This window comes from Epinephelus moara, chromosome 22, assembly GCF_006386435.1.
Source record: "Epinephelus moara isolate mb chromosome 22, YSFRI_EMoa_1.0, whole genome shotgun sequence".
NCBI lineage: Eukaryota > Metazoa > Chordata > Actinopteri > Perciformes > Serranidae > Epinephelus > Epinephelus moara.
In genome coordinates, this window is record NC_065527.1 from 42,365,159 (window position 1) to 42,389,598 (window position 24,440).

General features: G+C 43.2%; 1 protein-coding gene across 12 annotated transcripts in view; it reads left to right on the forward strand.

The window, feature by feature from the left end:
- The window catches only part of macf1a (microtubule actin crosslinking factor 1a), a 266,838-nt gene that overhangs the window by 176,222 nt on the left and 66,176 nt on the right, over positions 1-24,440 (forward strand). For 11 of the 12 annotated variants that reach the window (XM_050034872.1, XM_050034874.1, XM_050034883.1 and 8 more), the window contains 28 exons: positions 439-594; positions 815-1,030; positions 1,227-1,400; positions 1,592-1,879; positions 2,836-2,985; positions 3,478-3,711; positions 3,804-3,983; positions 4,077-4,250; positions 4,400-4,567; positions 5,702-5,893; positions 5,996-6,169; positions 6,484-6,607; positions 6,739-6,938; positions 7,070-7,387; positions 7,551-7,717; positions 9,454-9,610; positions 9,800-9,911; positions 10,773-10,835; positions 11,361-11,599; positions 11,735-11,864; positions 13,912-14,111; positions 14,453-14,680; positions 14,767-15,043; positions 15,388-15,986; positions 16,392-16,580; positions 16,712-16,918; positions 18,429-18,746; positions 18,872-19,054. In XM_050034872.1, the coding sequence (XP_049890829.1) occupies positions 439-594; positions 815-1,030; positions 1,227-1,400; positions 1,592-1,879; positions 2,836-2,985; positions 3,478-3,711; positions 3,804-3,983; positions 4,077-4,250; positions 4,400-4,567; positions 5,702-5,893; positions 5,996-6,169; positions 6,484-6,607; positions 6,739-6,938; positions 7,070-7,387; positions 7,551-7,717; positions 9,454-9,610; positions 9,800-9,911; positions 10,773-10,835; positions 11,361-11,599; positions 11,735-11,864; positions 13,912-14,111; positions 14,453-14,680; positions 14,767-15,043; positions 15,388-15,986; positions 16,392-16,580; positions 16,712-16,918; positions 18,429-18,746; positions 18,872-19,054 (5,817 nt within the window). The remainder of the gene's footprint in view (positions 1-438; positions 595-814; positions 1,031-1,226; positions 1,401-1,591; positions 1,880-2,835; positions 2,986-3,477; positions 3,712-3,803; positions 3,984-4,076; positions 4,251-4,399; positions 4,568-5,701; positions 5,894-5,995; positions 6,170-6,483; positions 6,608-6,738; positions 6,939-7,069; positions 7,388-7,550; positions 7,718-9,453; positions 9,611-9,799; positions 9,912-10,772; positions 10,836-11,360; positions 11,600-11,734; positions 11,865-13,911; positions 14,112-14,452; positions 14,681-14,766; positions 15,044-15,387; positions 15,987-16,391; positions 16,581-16,711; positions 16,919-18,428; positions 18,747-18,871; positions 19,055-24,440) is intronic. The other variant, XM_050034882.1, reaches the window with a different exon arrangement.

The following is a 24,440-nucleotide window of genomic DNA, read 5'->3' on the forward strand; positions in this document are numbered from 1 at the left end:
AGTTGTTCCGCTTTGATTTATTTATTGTGCCAAAACTGTAACTACCTTATAACAATATATTATTTAATTTTATCATAACTACTTTATTTAAATTTATAATGACAGTACTTCATGTAACCTATTATAACAGTACTTTACTTAACTTTATTATAACAATACTTTATTTTGCTTTATTGTAACAGTACTTTATTTAACTTAATATAACAGTAATTTATTTTATTGTAGCAGCAGTTTATTTAATAATTTAGCGTTTTAGTAATGTACAGTATTTTTGAGGAGATTTCAAAATATCAAGATTTATATCATGTATCACGATATAGCCTAAAAATATTGCAATATTATTTATAGGCCATATTGCCCAGCCCTACTGCTGCAGACATTTCTACACATGTCATTATGTTTTATTGTTTTTTTGTTTTTTCTTTTCTTTTCCCACAGTCATCATTGATGCGTCAGGAGTGCTTGGATCATGACCAGCAAATTGTAGCCCTGGTTTCCATGGTAAGACATATTGAGGTCCGACTTAAACAGCAGCAACAGCAGTCTGTTGGCCGGAGCCTCATCGCCTTGGATGACGTCATCAGACAGACTGAGGTAAACAAATTTACTTATTTACCTGATAGTGATGTAATGTCTTATTAATGTGACGCTAGCCCACTTCCGTGTACCATTTTTGACTCTTGAATTATTTTTGCAGTTGCAGTTGTGCATTTGTTTCCCAGTGTGAGGGGGAAAAAAAGCAGATTTAAGGATTAGTTTCATACCAAACGGCATCAAGAAAACTTTTGTTTTGTTTTCCTAATCTGTCTCTCAGACTCTGGACCTTGAATTGCGTGACTTGGAGCCTGCGATCAACAAGGAAGTGAAGGCCGCTGAGGAGCTGTTGAAGCCCCAACCCAAAGATGTTCCCCCTCAGCTCCTATTGGCCCTGGAAAAGGATGGGCGGAGCTTGGCTCGAGGGTATGAGGCCGCCAGGGCACTTTCTGAGGGCATTCTGCAAAGTCTACAAGACCACAGGGACTCCTATAAGGTAAAAGAAGTAGTCTAGAAAAAAACAAGAAGCAATGTTTATTAGATGTTAATTTCTTATAGGGCCAACTTGGAACCCGCATTCTCATTAGAGTGACTAGCAGAGATTTTTTCGATCAATTATCCTATTTGGGTGGAGACAATTCTTTTGTATCCTCTGTGATGTCTGATTTGACTCACTCTGACATTTCCCTCAGGAGGCGGTAACAGCTGAGCTGAAATCACTGGGAGGACAAGTGGAGAGTCTGCTCTCTTGGTTGAGGGAGACAGAGGCTCAGATGAATGGAGGAATGGCGGGGATGGAAAAAATGGAGACAGCAGAAAAAGATGACAGTCATGATCAGCTCACACAGCAGCTGAATCTCTGCAAGGCAAGTTGTCCAAACTGAAGAAAACAGTTTTAATATTGCTCCTTTTAGTAATTCTGTGCTTTAAATCAGAGCTCCATGAGTTGATATATTGTTGGGATTTGTTGCCTCACAGACTGTATCCATCTCATTGCACTACCTTTAGAGCTATAGAATAATATCTCATGTAGCCTTTTCTCTCTTGTTTCTTTAAGGAGCTCCAATCCTCTTTGATGGCTCGCTCTAATGAGGTCAACAACACGGCCTTTGACATTCAGGTGTTTATCTCGGAGCGAGCTCAGGACCTGGCCCCTGAACAGAGCAGGCAGCTTCTGGGGCAGCTCCAGCAGCTCCAGAGAGCCTTTCACCTCGCGTCGGGCCAAGCCCAGGCCTGGGCCGATGCCCTCTCTGCCCAGAGAGAGCGAGAGGAGGAGCGGCAACGCAGGGAGAGAGTGAAAGAAGAGGAGAAGGACAAAGAGAGGCAGAGTGCAAGGGAGAGAGAGGTTTGGAAAAAGAGAACGTTGAGTGGGATTGATTTGAAACGCTGCGTTATTTCTCACCAATACATGTTAAATGCAACTAGGTTTTATATACTGTATTTCACTGCTTTATTCGGCATGCTGTAAACTACTGCCATTCTTTCTTCCACAAGATCATAGTACTGCTCTGATAAGCACTTACATCACATACTCAAACCCATTTAAGACTAGAAACTGGAAGAGCTTGATTGAAACACACTATTCTCCATCACAGGTTAACTTGTAGTGCCATTATTCACCACCTCACCACCTTATTCTCATCATTTCATAGCTTAATATCAACTCACTGCTGCTTTCAATGCAAAAGCTTTGCCACTTGACATGAACAGTATCACCACCCTCACTCCTACTACACAGGCTTTTTATGCAAGCGTGTTTGCTACTCTGCATGTCTCAGTAACGTGTGTATTATTAACCTGTTTGCCTTGCTGTTCCAGATTGCCTCTGAAGGAAATCGCTTGTGTCACGGCGGTAAAGGCTAGAGATTTGATAGCAGAAAAGCCTCGCTGGCTACAACGCTTAGCTGTTTTTCCTCTTGTCTCACCTGAGTACAGCAGAGAAGGAAGAAAAACAGCAAATAAACATATTTGTTTGATTTCTCTCTGTATTGTTTGTTGCTTGATCAACATGTTGATGTGAAGATACTATATGTATGTCTGCCGTGTATGCGTGTGTGTGCGTGTGAACTCTGGACACAACCTGCTCAAAGCTTGGCAAAGTGTGCACTCCTCAAGAATTCTGTTTAGGGGCAAATGTGTGCTTAGTGTCAAAACTGGTGGTTAGAGAAAAAAAATGCAAAATTTCCTGTCACTTGATCTAGTTAAATTGTTTGTGACGGACTCAAGTCAGTTTCAGTTTTTCTCACATTGTATCTCTTTTGGTTCTGTTTTCTTCCCTCTCTGCTCATTCATTTCTCGCAGGTGGTTCAACAGCAGAAAGCCGAATGCTCTCAGAAACTAGAAGGCCTTACCATGTGGTTGGCTGGAGCTGCCAGCTTGCTGGCCAGTCAGAAAGGTGGAGCAGAGTCAGGTGATGTGAACGTCTTGCAAGAGAAGCAGAAAAGACTAAAGGTATGAAACTTTCATCTACCTCATCTAGAATCTAAAGGCCACATGAACTGAATAATAAAAACACCCAGATTAATCTCTTTTGCATGTTTATATGTACACGTACATCACTATTATCACTATTGTTCTGTTTATAATGTAATATTGACATTTTAACTCACTGTATTTATTTGCCTGAAGCCTTGTTCATCCTCTCTGTCTCAAGCCCACCTATAGGGCTTTTCCATTGCCGTTTCTTGTAGCACTAAATCAAACCAATTCGCATTACCATTGCCATTTTTTTGTGTTGTTGTGCCAAGCCATGCCCAAGATTCTCAGGATTTGGCTCAAAAGCGAACCCATCCACCTCCAAGTGCGACCACAGCCAACCCATAACAAGCCCCTTGTCCCCCTTAAACAGCGTGCGTTGTGAGGCTAGCTCAAGTTTGTCTGTGCAGAAGAGCACAGAGAAAGATAGAAGTTCTTTGACTAAATCAATTTTCTTTGGCTCTCCAGGAAGCACAGAAGGACCTCCAGACCAAAGAACAGGGCATCACTGAGGCCATCCGCTCTGCAGAGGAGCTCCTGGCAGAGCGAGGAGAAAGTCTAAGCCCAGAAGAGAGGCAGAACCTCCAGGAGGCGCTAACAAGAATGAAGGAGCAGTACAGTGCCCTTAAACAGTCAGCAAACACGTCACTGTCGGAGCTGGACACAGCCATCAACACCACTCTACAGCAGAACACACAAAGGGTAACAAGATGAGTCGTTACAGATAAACATATAGAACAAAAGCTACTAGTAGCTTTTTTGTGTTAATCCTCTTTTCCTCTCCTTTCCTCCAGGCGAAGGCTGAGGAGGAGCTCCAGGAGACCCAAGGCCAGATAGACTCTCTGCTGAATGAATTGTCCTCCCTTAACCAACCAGGTGCAAGAGGAGATAGATCTGGATTGGCCAAAGATTTTACTGATACACCGTTCTCACAGCCAGAGGGTGCTGTGATTACACACACAGAGAACCTGCAGGTTTGACTCTCTACTCTCTGTGTAGCACATTTTGAGTTAAACATTTTGTAACATTACCAAATTATGACCCATAACCTCGGACCTCTCTCCCAGGCGGAGCTTCAGCAGCTCCAGGCTCAACAGGCCCAGCTTCTCCAGATCACGCAGTCAACTCGCTCCCTTCTGGACCAACCAGACTCCACCGTTCCTCCTGAAGAGAAGCAGCGTCTCAGGGCCGCCCTGGATCAGCTGCAGGCTCAGCACCAGGACAGACTGCAGAGCTGCCAGGTATCAAAATAAATGCTGATGTGCATGTCTCTTGATATGTGATATGTGGACCTTCATCTCATTGCAAATTGATGGGGTTACAGTAATGATATTTCAAATTTTTTTTGTTTTAGTTAATTAACTGTTACTGCTGTAACTATTTCCTCTAGGATCGTCTGAGGAAGTCTGAGGCTCTGAAGGATGAGCTGACGAAGTTCCACCAAGAACATGGAAGTTTAGGTGCCTGGTTAGAACAAAGTGAACAGGAGCTCCGTTCTCTAGGGGAAGGAGAAACTGATGCACAAGGACTGAAGGATAGGCTGGAGGAGCACAGAAAGGTGCACATACACACCTAAATGACATAATGCAAATTCCTCTATGTCTTGTTTTTTGTTATTTATTTTTGATATTAAAATGTGGAGCTGCTCATGGAACTGCATGATAACTTACTCACAAACTCAGACAATCACAAATGTGAGTTTGAGTTCCATTTAACATGCTGCAGATTCTCCACAAGAGGGAGCTGTTGAGTCACACAAGACCCAATTTTACACAATCTATGATACCTACAGGGAGGCATGAGCAGCAGTACTTTAAACCAGCAGATAGCAGCATGTCGAGGCATTCACAATTTGGTTGGAACCTTTTCACCCCTCACTGGAGAAACTAGGAGCACACTCCTGGAACACTGTCAGTCCCCATAGACCCCCATGTTAAAATGCACAGCAACTCCACACTATTGTTCAAATATGGTAACCTCAGGTCACTTCTGTCTTTAAAAAATCAATGATGATGGCCAAAATGCCAAACTCAAAGCTTTAAAACCAGAGTCCACAGACCAATTGGTGATGTCACGGTGACTATGTCCTGTATTTTTAGTCTATGGTCTACACTGGCAGGTACAAACTGCTGCTGTTACCTTGCTTGCCTGTAGATGGGGCAGATTGCTCTGTAACAGCAGGTCTGAACGTGCTGGCACTGCGACTCTGCAGTTGGATAATAATGGCTGCGTCTGGTTTCAGGTGCTTTGAAGTGAAGTGATTTTGCAGAGAAATGTCACTCACTGCATCTGGGCCCAGTGCAGCTGAGTAAAAACACATACTGCCCAACTATGCTTTTTTTGACCTTTAATTATCCACGGAAGACTGAGTTTCCACTCTCAGTTTCCATCCATCCATGCACCCTAACGTGCCCTGATTTACACTCACACAATCACACATTCTCATCTGGGAGCCCCTGAGAAACTCCACTGGAGCAGTTCAGGATAATTTTGTTATTGTTAAAAGTCCCTTAATATCACATTTGCAGTGTTTCATATCCTTTCCCATCCATTCTGGAAATTTGAACTATAGACCTGCTGGTCCTGATCATGCTTTCCATTAACATCTTCATGAACATTACATTTTTCCGATAAATGATGTATCTGCATGAATTTGTCTCCAAGTGACCTGTGAACATGTCTGTATTTCCAGCTTGCTGAGGACATCATTTGCCACAAGGCGGACCTGCGATTTGTCTCCATCTCTGGTCAGAAGGTTCTGGACTCTGTTCAAGGAGCTCTGGAGCAAGTTGGTGATTCAGACCCAGCTCTGGAGAGCACCAAGCAGCTGGTAACTGACAAGCTGCAGGATGCTAACCACAGATACACAACCCTACACACCAAGGTGAGGCAGTACTAGAAACTGTTATATATTGCGCTCAATGAAATTGTTCTGAGACCTTATCTTGAATTTACACATTCATTGAAATTTTGTTGGCATGTGCAGTCAACCGATTTGGGCGGCCGTTTATCCAGCCTGTTGGAGAGGTACCAGCAGTACCAGGATGAGGTTGTCTCCGTCCACTCTTGGCTCAGCACTCAGGAACAGAACCAAAGCATAGCCAAGCCCAGTGGGGAGACAGACCCGCAGAACCTGCAGAACACATTACGACAAGTACAGGTGAGGCACGAATTACAAATATCAACATAAACAAAATAGAGTGAGGGAGAAGGCAGAAAAAGAGTGCAGAGCATTTTTTTTTTTTTAGAGTTTGGAAAAATGTTGCTCATGATCTGGGCTTGTCAACAGTCATCTTTCCCAACCGCTAAATTATGTTGAGTACCGACCAAAAATTAAAATTCATTCATAAAATCAACATCTGGGGAAAAAATACTAAAATGGAAAGTATGTGGGAACTTTGTCTTGGATTTCAAATTCCTTCTCAGCTATAGAAATGATTTAATTTTGACTGTAAGTGTGCCCTCTGTCCTCAGCTGCTGCAGGACGAGCTGGCTGAACGCTCGGTGCAGCTGGAGAAGGTGAAGAGAGCAGGAAGAGATCTGGTCAGCACGGACGAGTCTCCTTCCTTGAAAGCTGTCGATATCCTATGTGCCGCAGGTAACTTAACTCAATCTGTCCCACGTAGTCTCAACCACAGATGTCAGTAAATCTTTATAAATGGATGTAAAAAAAAAACATGAGTGAATTAAAAAGGTGATGTTTTTATTTTGCCCTCTCCTGCTGTTCAGATGGTTTAGAGAAGAGGTTTGGCTCCCTCTCTGCATCTGTGTCAGAACGGGCCGAGCAGCTGCAGACAGCTGTGGCCCAGTCGGTCAGCGTCCAGGAGGGCCTGAAGGGTCTGCTGAGCTGGCTGGACAAACTGGCTCTGAGTCCTGGACCAGTTGAGCCCACCGCGCATGCTGTACAAGATGCCTTGACACAAAACCAGGTAGGGGTAAACCCAGAGGAAACTCCTCAGTGCAGAGACTGATGTCATATATTTGATGATCACATCCATGAATCAAAATGTTGCTGATTCTCAAGTTTTTTCCAACATAGCATCCCATTATGTTTCCCCAGAAACTTCGCCAGGAGCTGCTGTCCAGGCAGGGCAGCGTGGAAGCAACGCGAGACTCTGTTTCCAAACTCCTTCAGAGCTCTGACGCCTCCACGGCCTCGGGCCTCCAGGGCGCTTTAGATGAACTGACGCAACGCTACGCTGCAGCACAGACTAGCCAGGCCGAGAGGGAGGCTGAGCTCAAAGGGCTGCTGCCCAGGCTGGAGAGCTACGAACGGCTGGGGACTGACCTCCAGGTCTTCACCCAGAGCAGACTGAAGGCTCTGAGCCCAGCGGGCCAGCCAGACCGCAGCGTTGATGACTACAGGCAGACCATTGAGGTCAGCAGGGGTGTCAAATTGTCATAAATAGGTCATCTGCTGTATGGTCTCATTTGAGTTACATGATTTCAAGGTTTTAAGACCTCTAAAGCCTCTGAGGCGTCAATGGATTAGTTATACTGTTAGACTATTCAACACTTCTGTCCTGTGCGTCTTTTCTCAGGAGGTCAGGTCGGAGCTGGAGCAGGAGGCTGGCCAGCTGAAATCCTTCTGTAACCTCGGCACCGAGCTCAGCCAATCAAAAGCTTTCAGTAACACTCAAAGCCTATTGGATAATGTCAAAGGAGTGTCTGATGAGTTCACCCAACTGGAAGCCAGTGTCAGTGAAAGGTAAAAATGTTTGCAGATAACATGTGAGAAGTGCCTTTTTGAATTTATGCAGCCATAAATGTGAAGGCGTAACAATCAGTCTTCAATATTTATGGCTTTGCTGAGGATGTTTTTGTCCTGGTGAACAGCAAAACATAATTGCAAATCAATGTTCAGGTCTTTGACATGTTTGCTTCAGTAGGAAATATTTGTATCTATTAAGGGAACATATAAAACTAGGAGTGATATTAAAAACGAAATATTTGAACAGCCGAAATCTTATAAAATCCTTATTTATAATTTCCACAATGTACCATAAATGACACAAGGGGGTACCAAATACAAAGCTGTGCAGAATCATTCAGCTTTATAGTTTTTGATGTTGAAATATGACTTTGTACGACAACAAATCAGATAACCTCTACAGACAGAAGGAGTCAAACTTGAAAATTAAGATTAATTAGATATGATAGGCCTACTTATATATAAAACCACTGTGACAGGCTCTGCGGAACAGACTATGCCGCTGGCATCTCCAAAATTTGTTTTCTAAATTTGTAGCCTTCACGGAGCACCAGTTGCTATGCCTACCCTGTCTGACGTCGTTGCAGCCACACTTGAAGCCTGTCAGAAGGGGGGCTGGTAGGATTTATAAATACTGTACCATCAGTCCGGTGCAGAATTATTGGATTATGCTTGAGTTTGGTCAGGCTGTCACATAAAAACCAACCAATTTAGACATGGTTTAATATGTCGTGATCAGCTGTTAAGATATAAAGAATGTGATCACTCATCTACAGTCTAAAACATGGGTGTCAGTAGTTTGACACACAGTACATGATGTTGGGGATTATTTGCATGATGTTTCTCAGCAGTTGGTTACTGTACAGTGTGTTTGTGTGTGTGTCTTCTGTATCTGTGCGGCCAGTGTGAGCTGATGAGCAGGCTTGGGTGCTAATATAAGCAGAGTGGACATGGCTCATTGTCCGTCCTATAAACGGCCTACTCAGATGACTCCCAACCTCGAATCCCGGGGGGGGAGAAAATAGCAGCATGATAATGATACTGGTCCATGCCAGCCGACTTCTCAGAGCTGTTTTGTCTATGGGCAGTCAGCACTTTTCCAGGCATAGCTTGACACAGATCTCATACAACGAGAGGGAGATCAAGGCTGCGTTAATATTGGCCAGTGTGGACTTTGAATTCCCCCTGTCAGATAATGCTTTGCATATTCTTTTTATTTAATGTAATATGAAACAGTTTGGGGGAGATAATCTGTCAAAATGGGATTATATGAAATACTTATCTATAGTGAGTGTATTTCATACAGTAGATGGCAGTCAGCTAAGCAATGTACTGCTTTGAGTATGGGCAGCAGCAAAACATATTTAAGCCACCCTAAAAAAGGCCCACCTTAACAAAGTCTAAATCAGTTTAATTGCTGAAATACATTTTGCTGCTGCCCTTGTCCACAGCAGTTCATAGCTTAGCTTCTGTGTCGGTACTCCTGCCTGCTTCTCCAAACTGGGAGTGTACTGACTGACATCTAATGTAGGTTATACACTGTGGATATGACTATGGATAAGTATCTCATACAACCCCACTTCAGAAGATCTAAAGTGTCCTTTTAGTATGAATCTTTGTTCCTCCTTTATGCATCTCTTCTTCACCCTCTCTATCATTGCTCTGTGTGCTCTGTTGCTGTTCTTTCATACCATCCTCTTCCTCCCCCGTCTTCCTCTGTTTCCCAATCACAGGTTTGCTGCCATCCAGGCCTGTGAGCAGCAGCTGGTCCAGTTCCGTGGCCTCTCTGGCTCCCTCCTCAGGTGGCTTCAGACGGCACAGGACCAGCTGCCGTCCAAGGAGGCCAGCCTCAACACAGAGGGCCTGCAGAGGAGAGTCCAGCAGCTCAAGGTGTGTGTGCATGTGTGTCTGTAATAATTTATACACAAATATGAATCAAAGTCCCTGCATCCACTGTTTGTTTGTTTTAGTTTTTTTACATAAATATGAAGAAAACAAGGGAATGTGCTGTCTGAATCATGCGACTATATCATGAGCTCTTAAAGTTCAGTGACTCAGCAAAATGCATTTTGCCTGCAGGACTTGCTGAATGACTGGGAGTCACAGGGATCAAGAGTTCAGGAGCTGAACAAGACAGGCTCAGAGCTGGAGTCCCTCATCATTGATATCACCGCTCCTCAGACCAAAACTGGTAAGAACAAGGATGGAAACGCTACCAAACACATCCATTCTCTCACTCCTTCCTCGGTTTAAATGACTTACTGTCCTCATGAGAGCATTTTTGCAAGCGATTTAGGTGGGAGCCACAGATGCTGTAGGTGGAAGGAAATAAAATCACCAAGGATTTTATATAATTATTTGACCTTAGAAGAACACAAAACTGAAAAATAAACACAGGGGAGCAGGAGAGAGGGCAGTACAGGGCACTTTATAATCATTTCTGTTATGGTAATTTGTTCTTGGTTCAGACAGTCTGTGATGACAGGTTTAAGCAAAGAAATGCGGATGTGCTTCAGAAATGTTTTGAAATTGTTCAGGAGTCAATAATGGGGGAGACTAGAGACTAGATTAGTAATTGTTATGTAAATAATTTCATGGTTGAAACTGCTTGTGTTTTTTTTTGTGGACGGTGGAAGGACATATCAATAATGACAAAAGTAACATTTTAGGGAGGCAGAAAAATGCGTTTCTGATTGAATCAGAGAGCAGACCACAGCAAATGTGGATAGCATGGATTAAAATTTTAGATATTACATAAAATGATGTATGAGTGTTTCTTTTTGACGCGTCCATTACACCTCTGTGTTGTGTATAGACAAAGGGTATCCTCCATGTCTTTCTCACTGCTGTCGTCTGTGGCTTTTGTGCAGCGTCCTCCTCTGAAGTATTTGTGAGGCTCCCTGGTGCTGTAGAGAGTTTTTTGTCAGGATTTTATTTGTGTCCACGTTTTTGAACGTGTCGGTAAATCACAGGTCCTGTTTTGTGCGTGACCATGCTTACATCATTGTGTTGTAGTGCCACTGTCTCAGTCAGGTGTGTGTCTTTCTCCCAGGTGCTCCTCAAATCAATGGCTCAGCAGGTCCCAGCAGTGTCAATGGCATTCACACCTGTAAAGGTGAGCTTTCTCTCTCTCTCTCTCTCTCTCTCTCTCTCTCTCTCTCTCTCTCTCTCTCTCTCTCCCTCCATCCCCATGGCTCTCTCTCTCCCTCTTTCTTTTAATTTATTAGGATACATTTTAACACTAATTGCATTGTATGGAAACCTATTTCTGTCAGTGTGATGACAAAAAAAGATCCTGATAGGAATGAGAGATTACTGCACCGTTTTCTGTTTAACTGTTTCCAGTGTCCTGTCTCCTGTCAGCTGTCTGTATGCTTAACATCTGTCAGTTGCAAATATGTTCAGTTAGAAAAACACATTACCACATCAGGATCGCCCTTTATTTAGACTGTCCTGATCAACCTGAACTACACTCCTGTTTGCTAACAACAACTGTATTCCCTGTTAGCCTACTTTACTAGATATAAATCTGTTTATTTTATTTACTTGTCTATTTTTTATTTTCTCTATCTGCCCTGCTGATAATCACTCCTCCAATTTGCTGTAGGCTATAAGCGACTTTCTCTTATTGTGCCCTCAGACTTGACAGAGCTCCAGGTAGCTGTATCCGATGTGAACGGTCGATACGACACGCTGGGCGGGGAGCTGAAGGAGCGTCTCGGTCGGCAGAAGGCCTCACTGGAGTTGAGGCAGAAGGCCAGGCAGGGCACTGATGAGCTCAAGAGCTGGCTGACAGACAGAGAGCACAGCCTGAAACAGGGACAGACCGCCTCGCCCTCCAAACCTGAGGTGGTACGCGCCCAGGCCCAGGAGAACAAGGTAACGAACTGAAAGAAGAAAGGGCATGATGGCCTTTGCCCTCTTTTAACACAGTTTTGTTTCTGTTTGTTTTGCTGGTATTTTTAAGTTTCTGCATTAAGCCTCTGTCATGGTCTTCCTCCCTTTCTCCTTTAGGCTCTGCTTTCAGAGCTGGCTGAGCACTCTGGGAAGGTTGAGGAGCTGAAGAGCACACTGAGAAAACTGATTGCTGACAATCCTGATTCTCCCGAGGCAGACACCTGGAGACAACAGCTGCAAGAGATAGGTAGGTGCTGCAGATGACAAAAATACATGAGGGCATATGACAAGATGACGGGACAGCCATTTTACATAAACTAGATAGATTAGAGCTCTGCCTCAACTACTGCAGATGCCCAAAGGGAAAGACCAAAGAACAATGATGGATGTAACAGCTACTGGATATACTGCAGCTGGCTATAGAAATACTGTGCAGGTTCCTATAGCACAGAGTACAGGGAGTCCATAGTTTGTTGTAGTAAGCTAGCCTAGGCCTTGCATGCATGTTAGTGCATGCGTGTAGCCCACTGACTAGCCCACGGCCGCCACTCTGCACTGTGCTTATTCTGCAGTTACCGCCACAGATATCAGGATGGCGTCATTGCATAGGCATAGCACCCACCCTCCAGTTCCCAACTGGTTAACATTCAACAGTTACCTCTGTGAAGTGCTGTTTATGGAGTTAGCACCATGAGCTACTACCCATTTGCTCAGCCACCTCTGTGTAAAGAACAGTGTCCATTTGTACGCTCTGAATTTTACATAGAGCCTCTTTAAGACTACAATATGAATAATATGTAAAACACTGGAAAGAATGGACTGTACTGTATGTGCCTAAAAGATGTAACCTGGATATGTTTACTTGATACCTTTAAGGTATTGAATGAAATCACCCAGTACCAAGTTGTCGAAACTTCTCCAGTCAAAGGATATCTGCGTCTGATCCTTTTTGTACAAATGACTTTGTATGGTATGCTCACAGCCAATCACCACAAGGGTACTTTGATATAATGCAATGTGTGATTGGCCCACTATGGCAACCCACACACTCTGTGGTGTGATGAGTCAAGTGCATTATATTTGACAGAGTTGGCAGTTCGTTGCACCGAGATGCCATCAAAATATTCAAAAGAATGGCTACTCTACACACTCGTGGAATTTTACTGACAGAATGCTTCACTTCTAATGATGGGTTTTAAATGAAGTACTCAGCCCTACAGTATATGACATTGAAGGACACATCTTATTTTGCTCATGTCATCCCTCTCATTTTGCTTAAAAAAATCAAGTTCCAAAAGAAAGGGGTGTTAAGATAAGATAAACTTTAATGTCCTAAAGGAAATTTGTCCTGGGCAAAAAAAGTGCCAAAACGGCTACATGACATTTAATACATGACAACAGATCACCACAGGACAACACTGTACAGTGCACAGTATGAAATCCACAAAACTTCAGGCGAAATATTACACACACCCCATAAAAACTATAAGAGAATAATACTATAAAAAGCCTAAAAATATGTGATCTTGAGACCACTAAACCTACCACTTAAATTAACTTAGATTAACCTTCTCTTCAGCTCAGTGAGATGCTACTGCGTTTTGTTAGCGTTAAGAATGAAGTGGTGTTCATAACTAGAAAAGGAAACCAGATTAGGCATTTCTACTGTGGTGTGTTTTTCAAGAACTGTGTAAAGGAAGGTGGAACAGTGCTTCAGAATTTGTAATAATTTTTCTAAGAGATGGCGAGAAACTGAGGAATCAATACTATCCAGGGAGAGAGTGGGAAGTGTTCCTGTCAAAGCTATTTGTTCGCTCTCATACTTGATATTTTTACCAGGGCCGAGACAGAAATATTTAAGGTGAAATCCAAGAAGGGGGCCTTTATATATTTCATATTTCATAATGCCTTTTCAAAGCCATGTGGACTGAATACACACACACACACACACTCTCTGATGGATGCCCAGAACATGAGTCAGAGAAGAAGAAGGGGACAGAAGAAGTAGGAGGAGAGACAAAAGAAGAAAATGTCTAATTGTTTTGTCAGTTTTCTTCACAATGAGTTAGGTTTGGTTTCATCAGCATCACTGATATGATTTCTGATTACACTAATTTTTACACTGTACTGTAATCGGACTTTCATGTTGTACAACTTAATCATAAAAGGAAGGAAACCAGACAGAAAACGTGTAACAATGAATATGGTATTTGACAACCTGCCCCTGAAATATATAAACACATCTATCAACATTCTGCATCTCTCACTTCTGCCTCGATTGGTAAATTCCCCAGACTCCCGCTGGCAGACAGCCAATCAGACAGCAGCCCAGAGGCAGACTGAGCTGGAGACGTGTGCCGATAGGCTGGGCAGCTTTGCCTCGGCGGCCAATCAGCTGGGCCCGTGGCTGAGGGAGAAGGAGCTGATGATGAGTGTGCTGGGACCACTGAGCATCGACCCCAACATGCTCAACACACAGAAACAACAAGCACAGGTATGTAGAAGACAGAACCACAGAGATAACACCAAAAGGAACAGTTATAAATACACGCACTCACACAATAGTGGTAATCGATACAGAAAATCCAGCATGAGTGGAAATACATCAGAGAAAACAGAGATGGGCAGAGATGTAATCTGAAAGGGTTAAAAAGGCATTTTTCATTTAATCTCAAATTTAGATTTTTCCCCAAGTTTTCCTCAGGCTTTCATTTGCTTTAAACACAGCTTCTTTCTTTTTTTTGTTCCCTTATGAGATTCTATTTTTCATGAAGCCTGATATTTTAATTCCTGATCGCATCACTGAATAATGTCCTCTCTCTCGTCTTTGTTAAGTTCATGCTGCGTGAGTTTGAGACCAGACGGCCACAGTTTGACCAGCTGACCCAGTCCGCTGAGGGAATCCTCTCCCAGACTGGTGACTCTGCTCAGGACCCTAAAGACCTGGCAGAGGTGCGATCTGAGCTGGCCTCCATCTCCCAGCAGTGGGAGGAGCTAACAAACCGACTGACTCAGAGGTCAAACCACATCGACCAGGCTCAAGGAACCAGCGAGCGGTACCAGGTACGTCTAGTCAGATTGGTGTATATGGTGTCATGTTACACTGTCACTATGATGGTATAATGTTGTTACCCTCCTCTCTTGCCCAGGCCTTGCTCAGAGAGCTCTCCTCCAGTGTTTCTGCTCTGGGTGAGAGATTAGATGGTCAGGCCTCGCTCAGCGCCCAGCCCGAAGCGTTGAAACGCCGCCTGCAGGAAACCGGAGAGATCCGCTCAGAGCTGGAGAGACGGCGGACCGAGCTGGCCGAGGCTGAAAAGCTCTGCAAGGAGCTGAGCGCCATCGTGGCTGAACCCTACCTGAAGGAAGAGCTGAGTAAACGACTGGAGAGTGTCAGCGGGCCTCTAAAGAGTTTAGAGGAGCGTGCAGGTTTGTGGACTTTATGTGGTTGATAAAGCAAGTGTGCTTTCAGTGAGTCTAAATATGACTTCTGTAAGTGCCTGGTATGTTTCTACTTGACTTATTTATTGATAGTGATTTTCTACACAGAGATAATGGTCCACTTTGATGACTTAATCAGTTAAGTTTTGATGCAGTCGAACAATATTTCCTTTCAAACTTAATCCCTCTTTAGCCATAATGGGAGCATTGTTTTGGTTACAAGAAACACGACTCAACAAATGCAATAAAATAAACAAACAAAAAGTCCTTTTTGTTTGAAATTGTTTTTCAGTGTTTATGTTTGTAATCCCCTGTGCTTTTCTTTCCTCTAGCTGACGGTCTGTCTCAGCTCCAGGCCGCCCTGTCGTCCACCCAGCAGTTCCAGCAGATGTTTGAGGAGTTGCGCTCCTGGCTCGACAAGCAGGCAGATCCCAGAGAATCATCTATCGACTCACTGCCCTGTCAGCCGGAGGCCATCCGCTCCCTGCTGGCGCAGACGGACGACCTCCAGCGAGGGATCGCCAGTCAGCGGGGCTCCTATGAGCTGCTTCAAGCTGAGGGAGCATCGCTGCTCGCCAGTCTACCCGCAGGCGGAGATGAACGCACCGCCCTGCAGTCTCGCTTAGGGTCCTTGAAGCAGGACTGGGAGGGGCTGAACCAGAGGCTCTCAGATCGAGAAGGCAGACTGAAGACCACTTTGAGCAAAGCAGAAACCTACCAGCAGCACAAGGCTGAGCTGAAACCATGGATAGCAGAGTGCGAGGAAAAAGATGGAGAGATCCAGCCGTCACTGGACTCATCGGCCCTGGATGAAGCCTTGCAGAAGGCCCGAGGTCTATCGCTGGACCTCGAGAGACGACAACCTCTCCTTGAGGCCTTCAACACTGCCGCAGATCAGCTGCTGGAACAATGCTGCATTGGAGAGGAAGAGGTGCATAGTTTTACTGATTTTGATTTCTCTTAAGTGTGTTGTGTTTTGGTTGAATGGGAATAGATATACAGAACGTAGGCTACAGATAATGAGAGAAAAACGACTGCCAACATCCAGCAAGATTTTAAAAGTAAACAGTAACACATTGTTGAACACAGTTATGTTTTCTTTTTTTTCCTTGACTTGAGCATTCAGGGGTGGATGGGCATTTTGAATTTGTTGGAACATTACAAAGTGGGTTCTAAAATTTTTACAGTCATGAAACCATGACATTATGTAACAGTGCTTATGGCAACACAGGTTAATCCCAACATCCCAACTCATTAGTGTTGTCAGTGCTTTAAAAGTCATAAATTAAGTAAATGAAGAAACTAAATGGATGTAATGTAAACTCATTTTCTGTAGATACGAGATGAGAAGGCCCAGCTGAACCGCAGGGTGGATGGACTGGGCGAGAGGCTCCACACCCGCACTGCCCAGCTGGAGGAGCTTTCTGGCCGCCTGAAGGAGTTTGAGGAGGGCAGACAGGCAGCAGAGAGGAGGCTGGAGGCTGCCAAGCACCAGATTGAAGTCCAGGAGGCTCTGGGACCACAGGTACTGAAAAACATTGTTCATTGTCCTGATGTCGCTTTTATTGTTCTATAAAACAGTGCAAAACAGAAGAAGACAATGTCATCATCAAGACTTAATTTAGGCTTTGGCATGTTTACTTCTCTCTCACTCAGGCATGTAGTGCCAAGAGCCTGGAGCGGCTGAGAAGCCAGCAGGAGAGTCTCAGGTCTCTGAATCCTCAGGTGGTGTACCTCAGAGACCTGGCACAGGGGCTGGTACAGGACGCACCCCAGACACCAGGAGGCAGCACCGATGGGGCACAGAGGCTTCAGGAGCAGGCCAGAGAGACAGAGAAGGAGTTTGAGGATGTGACTGACAAGGTAAGGAGCAGAGTCATAAACAGGAACAGAGAACAAAGGGGAACTGTGTTTGTTGTTGTTGTTGTAAATGCTCCAGGTTTAGATAGTGATCACTAGGCAAATAAAATGTGCCTCAAACAATTACATCTGCAGACAATAATAGCATATAGTAAGATTTCTTTTCTTAACAGTAATCATTCTGTTAGGACACATGTTTATGTTTTAAGTTCCTGGATGTTCAGTTCAAGTTCTGACACATTGCACTGTGCATTGATGACAGGAAGTAGTGGTAGTTCTTTGTAGCTTAGTGTCAGCACTCAACACTGTATTTAACTTTCCCAAATCTAATCAGAGATCGCCAATAAAAGCTAAGGGATGTCCAAAATATACATGACCCAGATATTAAAGCAGTGCAGTGAGTCCTCCGCCCAGCAGGTAGCTGTGGAAAAACAGCAGAACACAAGGAGAGCAGGGGGATGAAAGGAATCACAACAGTCATGAATTCATGTATCCTCAGCAAATGATGCCGTCTGCTGTGAAAAGAAGTTAAATTATTTATACCAAGGGTCACGGTGTGTGAGGGTGTAAGATCCAGTGTGTGTGAGGGTGTGTGGGTGCTTAGCAGACAAGTGTCAGTGAGCTGAGAGAGAGCAGAACAACTATAGCTGTCAGAAGAGTTTTGCTATTTGACTTACAGTCGTCATATATGGTCACTGTGGACATTCAGCACTTTATCACAGTTTGAAATGTAAACCGGAGCTTTGAGAATTCAGCACCCACACTGTTGCATCTATTTTCTGCAATCCAGCTTCCAAATATTCCATTTAAGGTTGCAGCTATCGCAGGATCTGTGACTGTATATAAAACCATTCAGCTGCACTGTTACTCACTGAGATGTTTAATTTCTTTTTTTAAATATTGATGTGATGTCATTGTTGGTAGGAAAAGAGTTGCTGTGCTGTTAGAGATGATGCAAATCAGCCTACTGTACTCTTAGATAATACTTCTACTGTCTCTTTCTTGCACCTCCACAGACAGAATCTATTTTTACTCACTGTTGTGTTGCATCATTTTCTGGTTTGGTTACACATTATTCTGTTCCAGTGATTTGTTCAGTTTTGACCTGGAAAATATTATCACAGAGGCTCCTCTGGTTTGATTAGGTAATCTTTTTGTGTCACAGACATGTTATCCTTGTCCTTTATCCACACTGAACTCCATTTTGTGACAAAATTGTGCAAAAACATTCCAGTTGGAGTCCTAAAAGTCAACCTGTTTGTTCATAATTTCAGATTTAATACTGTATATTATGGTGTTGTTTGTGCTCAGAATCCTCTAAAAAGTCTTCATCTTCCACCTCACCATGTTGTCGTTTTAGTGTTTTTTCTTATTTTTTCTAATTGGGTCTGACACCTTGAATAAAAGGTTTTCTATGCCAGAAATACTGCAAAGAGTAGAGATAGACATTAGTGTTATATTTTTTTCTCCTAACACCTTGTGTCCACCTCTCCATGCTGTTTTACTCTATCAGATCGAGCAGTGTTGCTCCTCCCTGGAGTCCCGGCTGCAGGGCGTCGGCGAGGTCCAGTCTCACGTGCGCGACGTCTTCTCACGCATCGCCGACCTCGATGATGAACTGGACTCCCTCAGCCCCGTCGGACGTGATGCAGATTCCTTGGCCTCTCAGGCTGATGCCCTAAAGGGCTTCTTGTCCCGTCTGGCCAACCTCAGGTCAGAGCTGGAGGGTCACACAACAGAGTGCACCACCATGCTGCGGCGGGAAGGCTCCTCTCCTGACCTCCTGGCTCTCAGAAGAGAGACGGAGGCTCTGAGCCGCCAGGCTGGCAAGGTGAGGAACGATGAAGATGCTGATGATAATGGAAGGGTTGTTAAGTGCAGTTGTTAACTTTATTTGTGTGAATGTTAAACTGCTTTCATCCGGTCACGATTCCTTTTTTTCCCCCTGTTATGCAGCTGAGCGAGCGCGGCCAGGCCAGGTTGGACCAGATCGAGGACGCTGCTGAGAGGGTTCGGGAGTTCTACAGGCTAGTGGGTGAGCTGCAAGGCCTGCTGGGAAGAGCCGAAGATGGGCTGAATGCACAGGGTATGGTCGGCACAGAGGTGGAGATGATCAAACAGCAGCTGCAGGAGTTTAAGGTAGAGTGGACTTCTTTGTGCTGGTTATTAACATGGCTGTGATGTGAATGTGTGATGTGTGAAGCGGCAGTGTGTGAATGAAGTCCTGTGGAAAAGAATGGTTGCAGAGTCTGATTGAAAGCTGATTTGCAGAAATTTCTTATATTCCTGATCTTGTCTTTTCTTCATTACTCCATTTGGTTTGCTTTTTCTTTGGCGTACTTGAGTAGTGTGTATGAGCACATGTGTATCGGTCATTGGGTTTGGTGGTCATAATGTATTCACATAACTTCATTGTGTGGGTAAAACATGAGAATCTAACTGATTCAGGGTGAGAAGGTTGTATGTGTTTGTGTCCACAGTCTCTTCCTTTCCCATAATGCCACTGAAACTAATTTGTACAGATAAACAAAAAGTCTTCAGGGTAACACGAGCTAAGGTTTAGGGCACAGCTCTGTGTGTGTGTGTGCATGCGCGTGTGCGCGTGTGCGCGTGTGTGTTTTATGAATAGTGACATTCAATATTTGTAGAGCCTCTGAGGAGGTCTGTACCCATCCTTTCCCTCTTGCTCATACCTCTAGAGACCATGAGGTAATGGTGTGTGTGTGTGTGTGTGTGTGTGCGTGCGTGCGTGCGTGCGTGCGTGCGTGTGAGAGAGAGCGAGAGAGAGAGTGAGAGAGAAAGACTCTCATAGTGTGTCAGGAATCAGAGATGGTGATTAGTTGAGTCACACAGCTCTTTGAAATGCCTGACATGCTGCTGGATAATGCAGCTTTTTTCCTTATAGAACAGCTCCGATGCTCTTTTCTCACAGCATTTCCCACAAACTCTCTTCTGCCTCTCTCTGTCTCTCACTCTCTCTCTTACACACACTTCATGATGTTCAGGCACTGCCCTTGTAGCATTTTTAACTTGTTAGCCTTGTCATCATAGTGATGGACGTTGGTCTAATTTTGATACTGCAGCAAATCACAGGTTTCTTTTTTTTCCTCCCCTCTCTTGTGGCTAACAGCACTTGGTACTGTAAAAGCATGGGAACTGCCTCTCTTTGTTGTTTTTGTTTTTGTTTTTGTTTTTGTATGAACCTCAAGCATTTAATTATTGTTGTAAAGAACAACATGATGTTTCCCAGCAGGAAAGTCCTTAGTGGTGGTCTGGTACAGTTTGCAGGACACAGAGAGTTCTTAAAAATGAAAAATAACACAACATAATAAGTGATAGTCATCTCAGACCACCACAACCAATTAAAATTTTCTTGATTTAGATGCGACAAAACAGTCATCATCCTGCATTAGAAATTTGCAGAATGTTGCCTTAACAATTTGCAAGAGGATCCAGATGAAAGATTAATGAAAAGGAATTTATAAAATGAAGGGTTTCATAAGAGAAGCAACACTTGCAGCATGTTTAGAGGGGATGTATGATTTAAGGTGTTTAAAATTGTCAGTTCTCTTTGTTATACATGAATCTGTGGTTACGCTTTAAGTAATGAATTGTTTAGTCTTTAAAATGGCAGAAAATAGTGAGAAATAACAACCACAATTTCCCAGAGCCCAATGTTACGTCTTTGAATTGGTTGTCTTATCCAAACAAGAGTCCACAACCCAAACATTTTTGATTCACAAAGAAGGAAAAAAGCTGCAAGTCCTTTCCATTTGTGAAGCTGGATTGCCCAAGTGTTTGTCATTTTTTAAAAGTAGCCTAATTACTCAAACGATTATCAAAACTGTTGTAGATTAATTTTCATTTAGGATATAGAGTTGTCCTCTTATTTACAGGGTTCATACAAGGTGCTTGAGATGCTTAAAGTACATGAATTTGGGACTCAGAGCATACTTGAATAAAATTGAGAGGAAAACAAAATGATAATTTTTTTTATTAAAATATATTAGGAAATTATTTAAAACAACAAAGCTGAGAACAGCCATGTTTGCAATTATTTCCTAATGATATATGAGCAGTAAGAGTTCAGAGCGCCAACGGATTGGAAAACACCTGTAAATAATTGCCGCCATGATGTTTGGCTAGCCTGCAAAGCACTCACACAGCAGTAACGGCAGCCAGAAGCAACTTGTGAGCATGTCCATTCTACAGTTGTGGCAGAAAATATGCAGCAGTGTGCGTGTCTGACTGTGGATGGAGGAGCTGAATATATTTATGGTGTTTGTTAGTAGCAGTGGTAGCTGTTAGCAGCTAGCCCCGCTTGTTTTTCCGCTGAACCACAACAGAGCAAGCAGCCATCGTATTTTATATCTAATCTAGCAAGCTCAACTCACAACTTCAAATAGTTTTTTTAGTCCAAACAACAGCCCACAACCCAACCCAAACTATTTCAGTTTACAAAGAAGAAGAAGAGAAAAAAAAGCAGGAAATCATTCCCATCTGAAAGCTGGATTCCACAAATTTTTCTCATTTTTTTGAAGAAATTAAACAATCATCAAAATTATTGATGCATTTTCATATAGGATAAAGAGTTGTCCTCTCTTTAAAACAGCAAAGTGAACAAAAGCACTTCAGTGGCTCCAACACAAGATAGTCAATGTTTACTGAGTTATTTGATCATAATGAGAATGTGTTTATAACTGGATGTATTCTGAGAGGGGAATGAAGGAAAAAAGAGCAAACATGCTTCACATAAATAACGTCTCTCTAGTTTATTGTTTACTTCTTGTGTTATTTTAGCATTAAGACCTAAGCGACTGCAGTTTGTTTCTGCATTTAAAGATAAATCCCCTTTTACTGTCTCAAAGTGCATTGGAGCTGACCTCAGGAATGCGCTTGGCTGGCACCTCCATTGTGTTTTATTGCGTTACTCCGCCACTCGTTTTATAGTTACAGACTTCTCTTTCAGTCTAACTACTGTCATTAAGGAGCACATTTTTCTTGCCATGATGTAATATCCTGTCCACTTTAGAGAGCTATGCAAGTATGTGAGAACTCAGAAGAGGTATGCACGAATCCCTGTGCACACCAGAAGGCTGTGGTTTTATTTTTTGAAAGTGATTGATGATTCATGCGATATGAGCACTAATCATTTTCATGCATTTGAAAAATTTAGTAGGACTCCTGCTCGTTCTCTGGAGAGTTATCGGCTCCACTGTTGTTAAGACGTGTGGGTGGATCAAAGAACATTTTTTTTTTTCTGTCTCATGAGACATTTCTGCTTTTTCATTCCTACTCTCTCCTCTTTTTTTCTCTGGCTTAATTTGATTATTTGGATATTTAGTGAAACATCTTAATTACATCTCTGTCTTGACCTACTAACCTCTCTACGTCTGCATGTTTCATCCTCAATCCACGTTTCTGTTCCTGGGTCTCTCTTTCTCTCTGCCTCCTCTCCCCTCTCACCCGTCTCTTAATGAGAGCAAGCCGTGTAAATGTGTGGCGGAGAACAAACAGACAGAGGAGATAAAGAGGTGTTGAGAGAAGGAGAGAGGGGTGAAGGGAGAGCGAGAGAGAGAGAGAGAGAGAGAGAGAAAGAGAGGGATTCAGAGAGAGATTCAGAGAGATAGAGAGCTGTGAAAAGCTAAATAGGCTACACTTGAAAAAGCGAGCTGGATCAGACAAAGACTGTGAAGCTGTTACATGTATTTTGTCTGGTGAACAGTTAGATGAATCATGTCAGTGAGCAGGTTTACAGGTGCACAAACAATAAGCTTTCAGAAATATTTCAATCAACACGTTTACATGATTCAAAGAGAAGATTGGTGTTTTTTCTTTCCTGATATAACTCATTTCATATAGAAGACATATAGGCACTCTTTAAGGACCAGCTTTTATTGCTGCATTGAATTTAAAACAATTAGCATTTTGGACAAAAATCTCTGGCATCTTAATAAATGTTTTGAACAATATTTAATGTACCTGAGCAAGCTAGTGGAACTTGAGTGGATTAAGAGAGATAAATACCAACTGAAAATACTATTGTATTAGCGGCTTGCATCAAAAGATTGACCTGCTGTACAATATTTATGTCATGAAGACAATTACTTAGAACTTGAGAACTAAAGGCCCAGACACATCAAACCGACTTCAGAGAACTAGTGGTGGGGGCGGCCAACCGTTGCATTCCCTCAGGTCACCTGTGTCTCGGCCAAGTTGCGTTTGAACACACCGCAAAAACTACAGCCAACGGCCAACTAGCACGTACATTTTGCACCTGTGTGAGAGGAAATAACTCTCCACAGCAGCAGGTGACGGTATTCTGTATTCGTTACTCAAAAAGGGAAACCAGCAGACTGACCGGGTGAATTCAAGACACTAGTTAGCCTGTAGCACATTAACAACACAACCTGATGTTGAAAGAACAATGATATTTAGCGTGAGCTTGCAAATAATAACACAATTACCAACCGTTTCTGCTGAAGAACTCAATTGTTTTAAAAAATCACCTAACATAACAAGTTTGATTCGATTTCATGCCCTCGACTTTTACCTTTTGTTTACCTTCCTCACTTACATCTCTCTTCCCGAACACTGAGCTGAACTGCTGATCAGAGTGATTTTTCTCATCTGTGGGCTCCTCTGACGTTTACATGCACAGCTTAATCGAGCTATGCTCAAAATTCAATTTTGGCGTCTAATCGGACTTCTGTCCTTGTCCCAGTTTACAAGCAACTGAGAAAATTGAATTACTGACGGGAACGTGTCCTCCTCCTCAANTGCAGATAAGGTGCACACTATCCCTCGTGGTCATGGTGATTTCGAGAGGCAGACAAGAACGCCGTATGCTGTTGGAGGGCTACAACAATAGCATGGCTTGTCTGTTCCGGGGTCATACGCCAGCGCGGGGGGTGTGGAGCATGCGCACGTGCATTGTCTAGTTTAACTCCAATTACGGCGTATACATGCCGGAGAAAATCGAATTCCAATCGCATTATCTGGGTGTCTTAATCGGAGTTGGAGAACTCCGATATTAGTTGGAGTAATGCGTTTACATGCACTTCAGTTGTCCAGTTATTGTCGGATTAAGGCAATAATTCATTTTTTTCAAGTGTCATGTAAACGTAGTGAGTGACGCCAAACCAACATGCTGAATGAAAAAACAACCAGCAAGGGCCGACTAGTTCTACCTGTGTGGGACACACCATAAAAACGAGGAAGACAGACGCTAAATGACAACCCAACATTGACTGAAGGCTAACCGTCAGCATAGTGTGTCAGGGCCCTCAGAAGGATGCGTTTGTGAGAACTGGTCAAAATGGATTACTTTTTTTTTTTGTAAGTTCATCTCCCAATGTAATATTTAGCCTTCCATTGATTTTTTTATGCATAATATTTTGCAAAAATGGCAAAAGTCTTGTTTGTGCAGTGGTTTGCCTCTTTTGTTTTATTTTCATGCATCCTTTAAAAAAATCAATTTAAAAACTGCAAATAAAAGAACTAAGCCATTCAAGGCATTACTAAG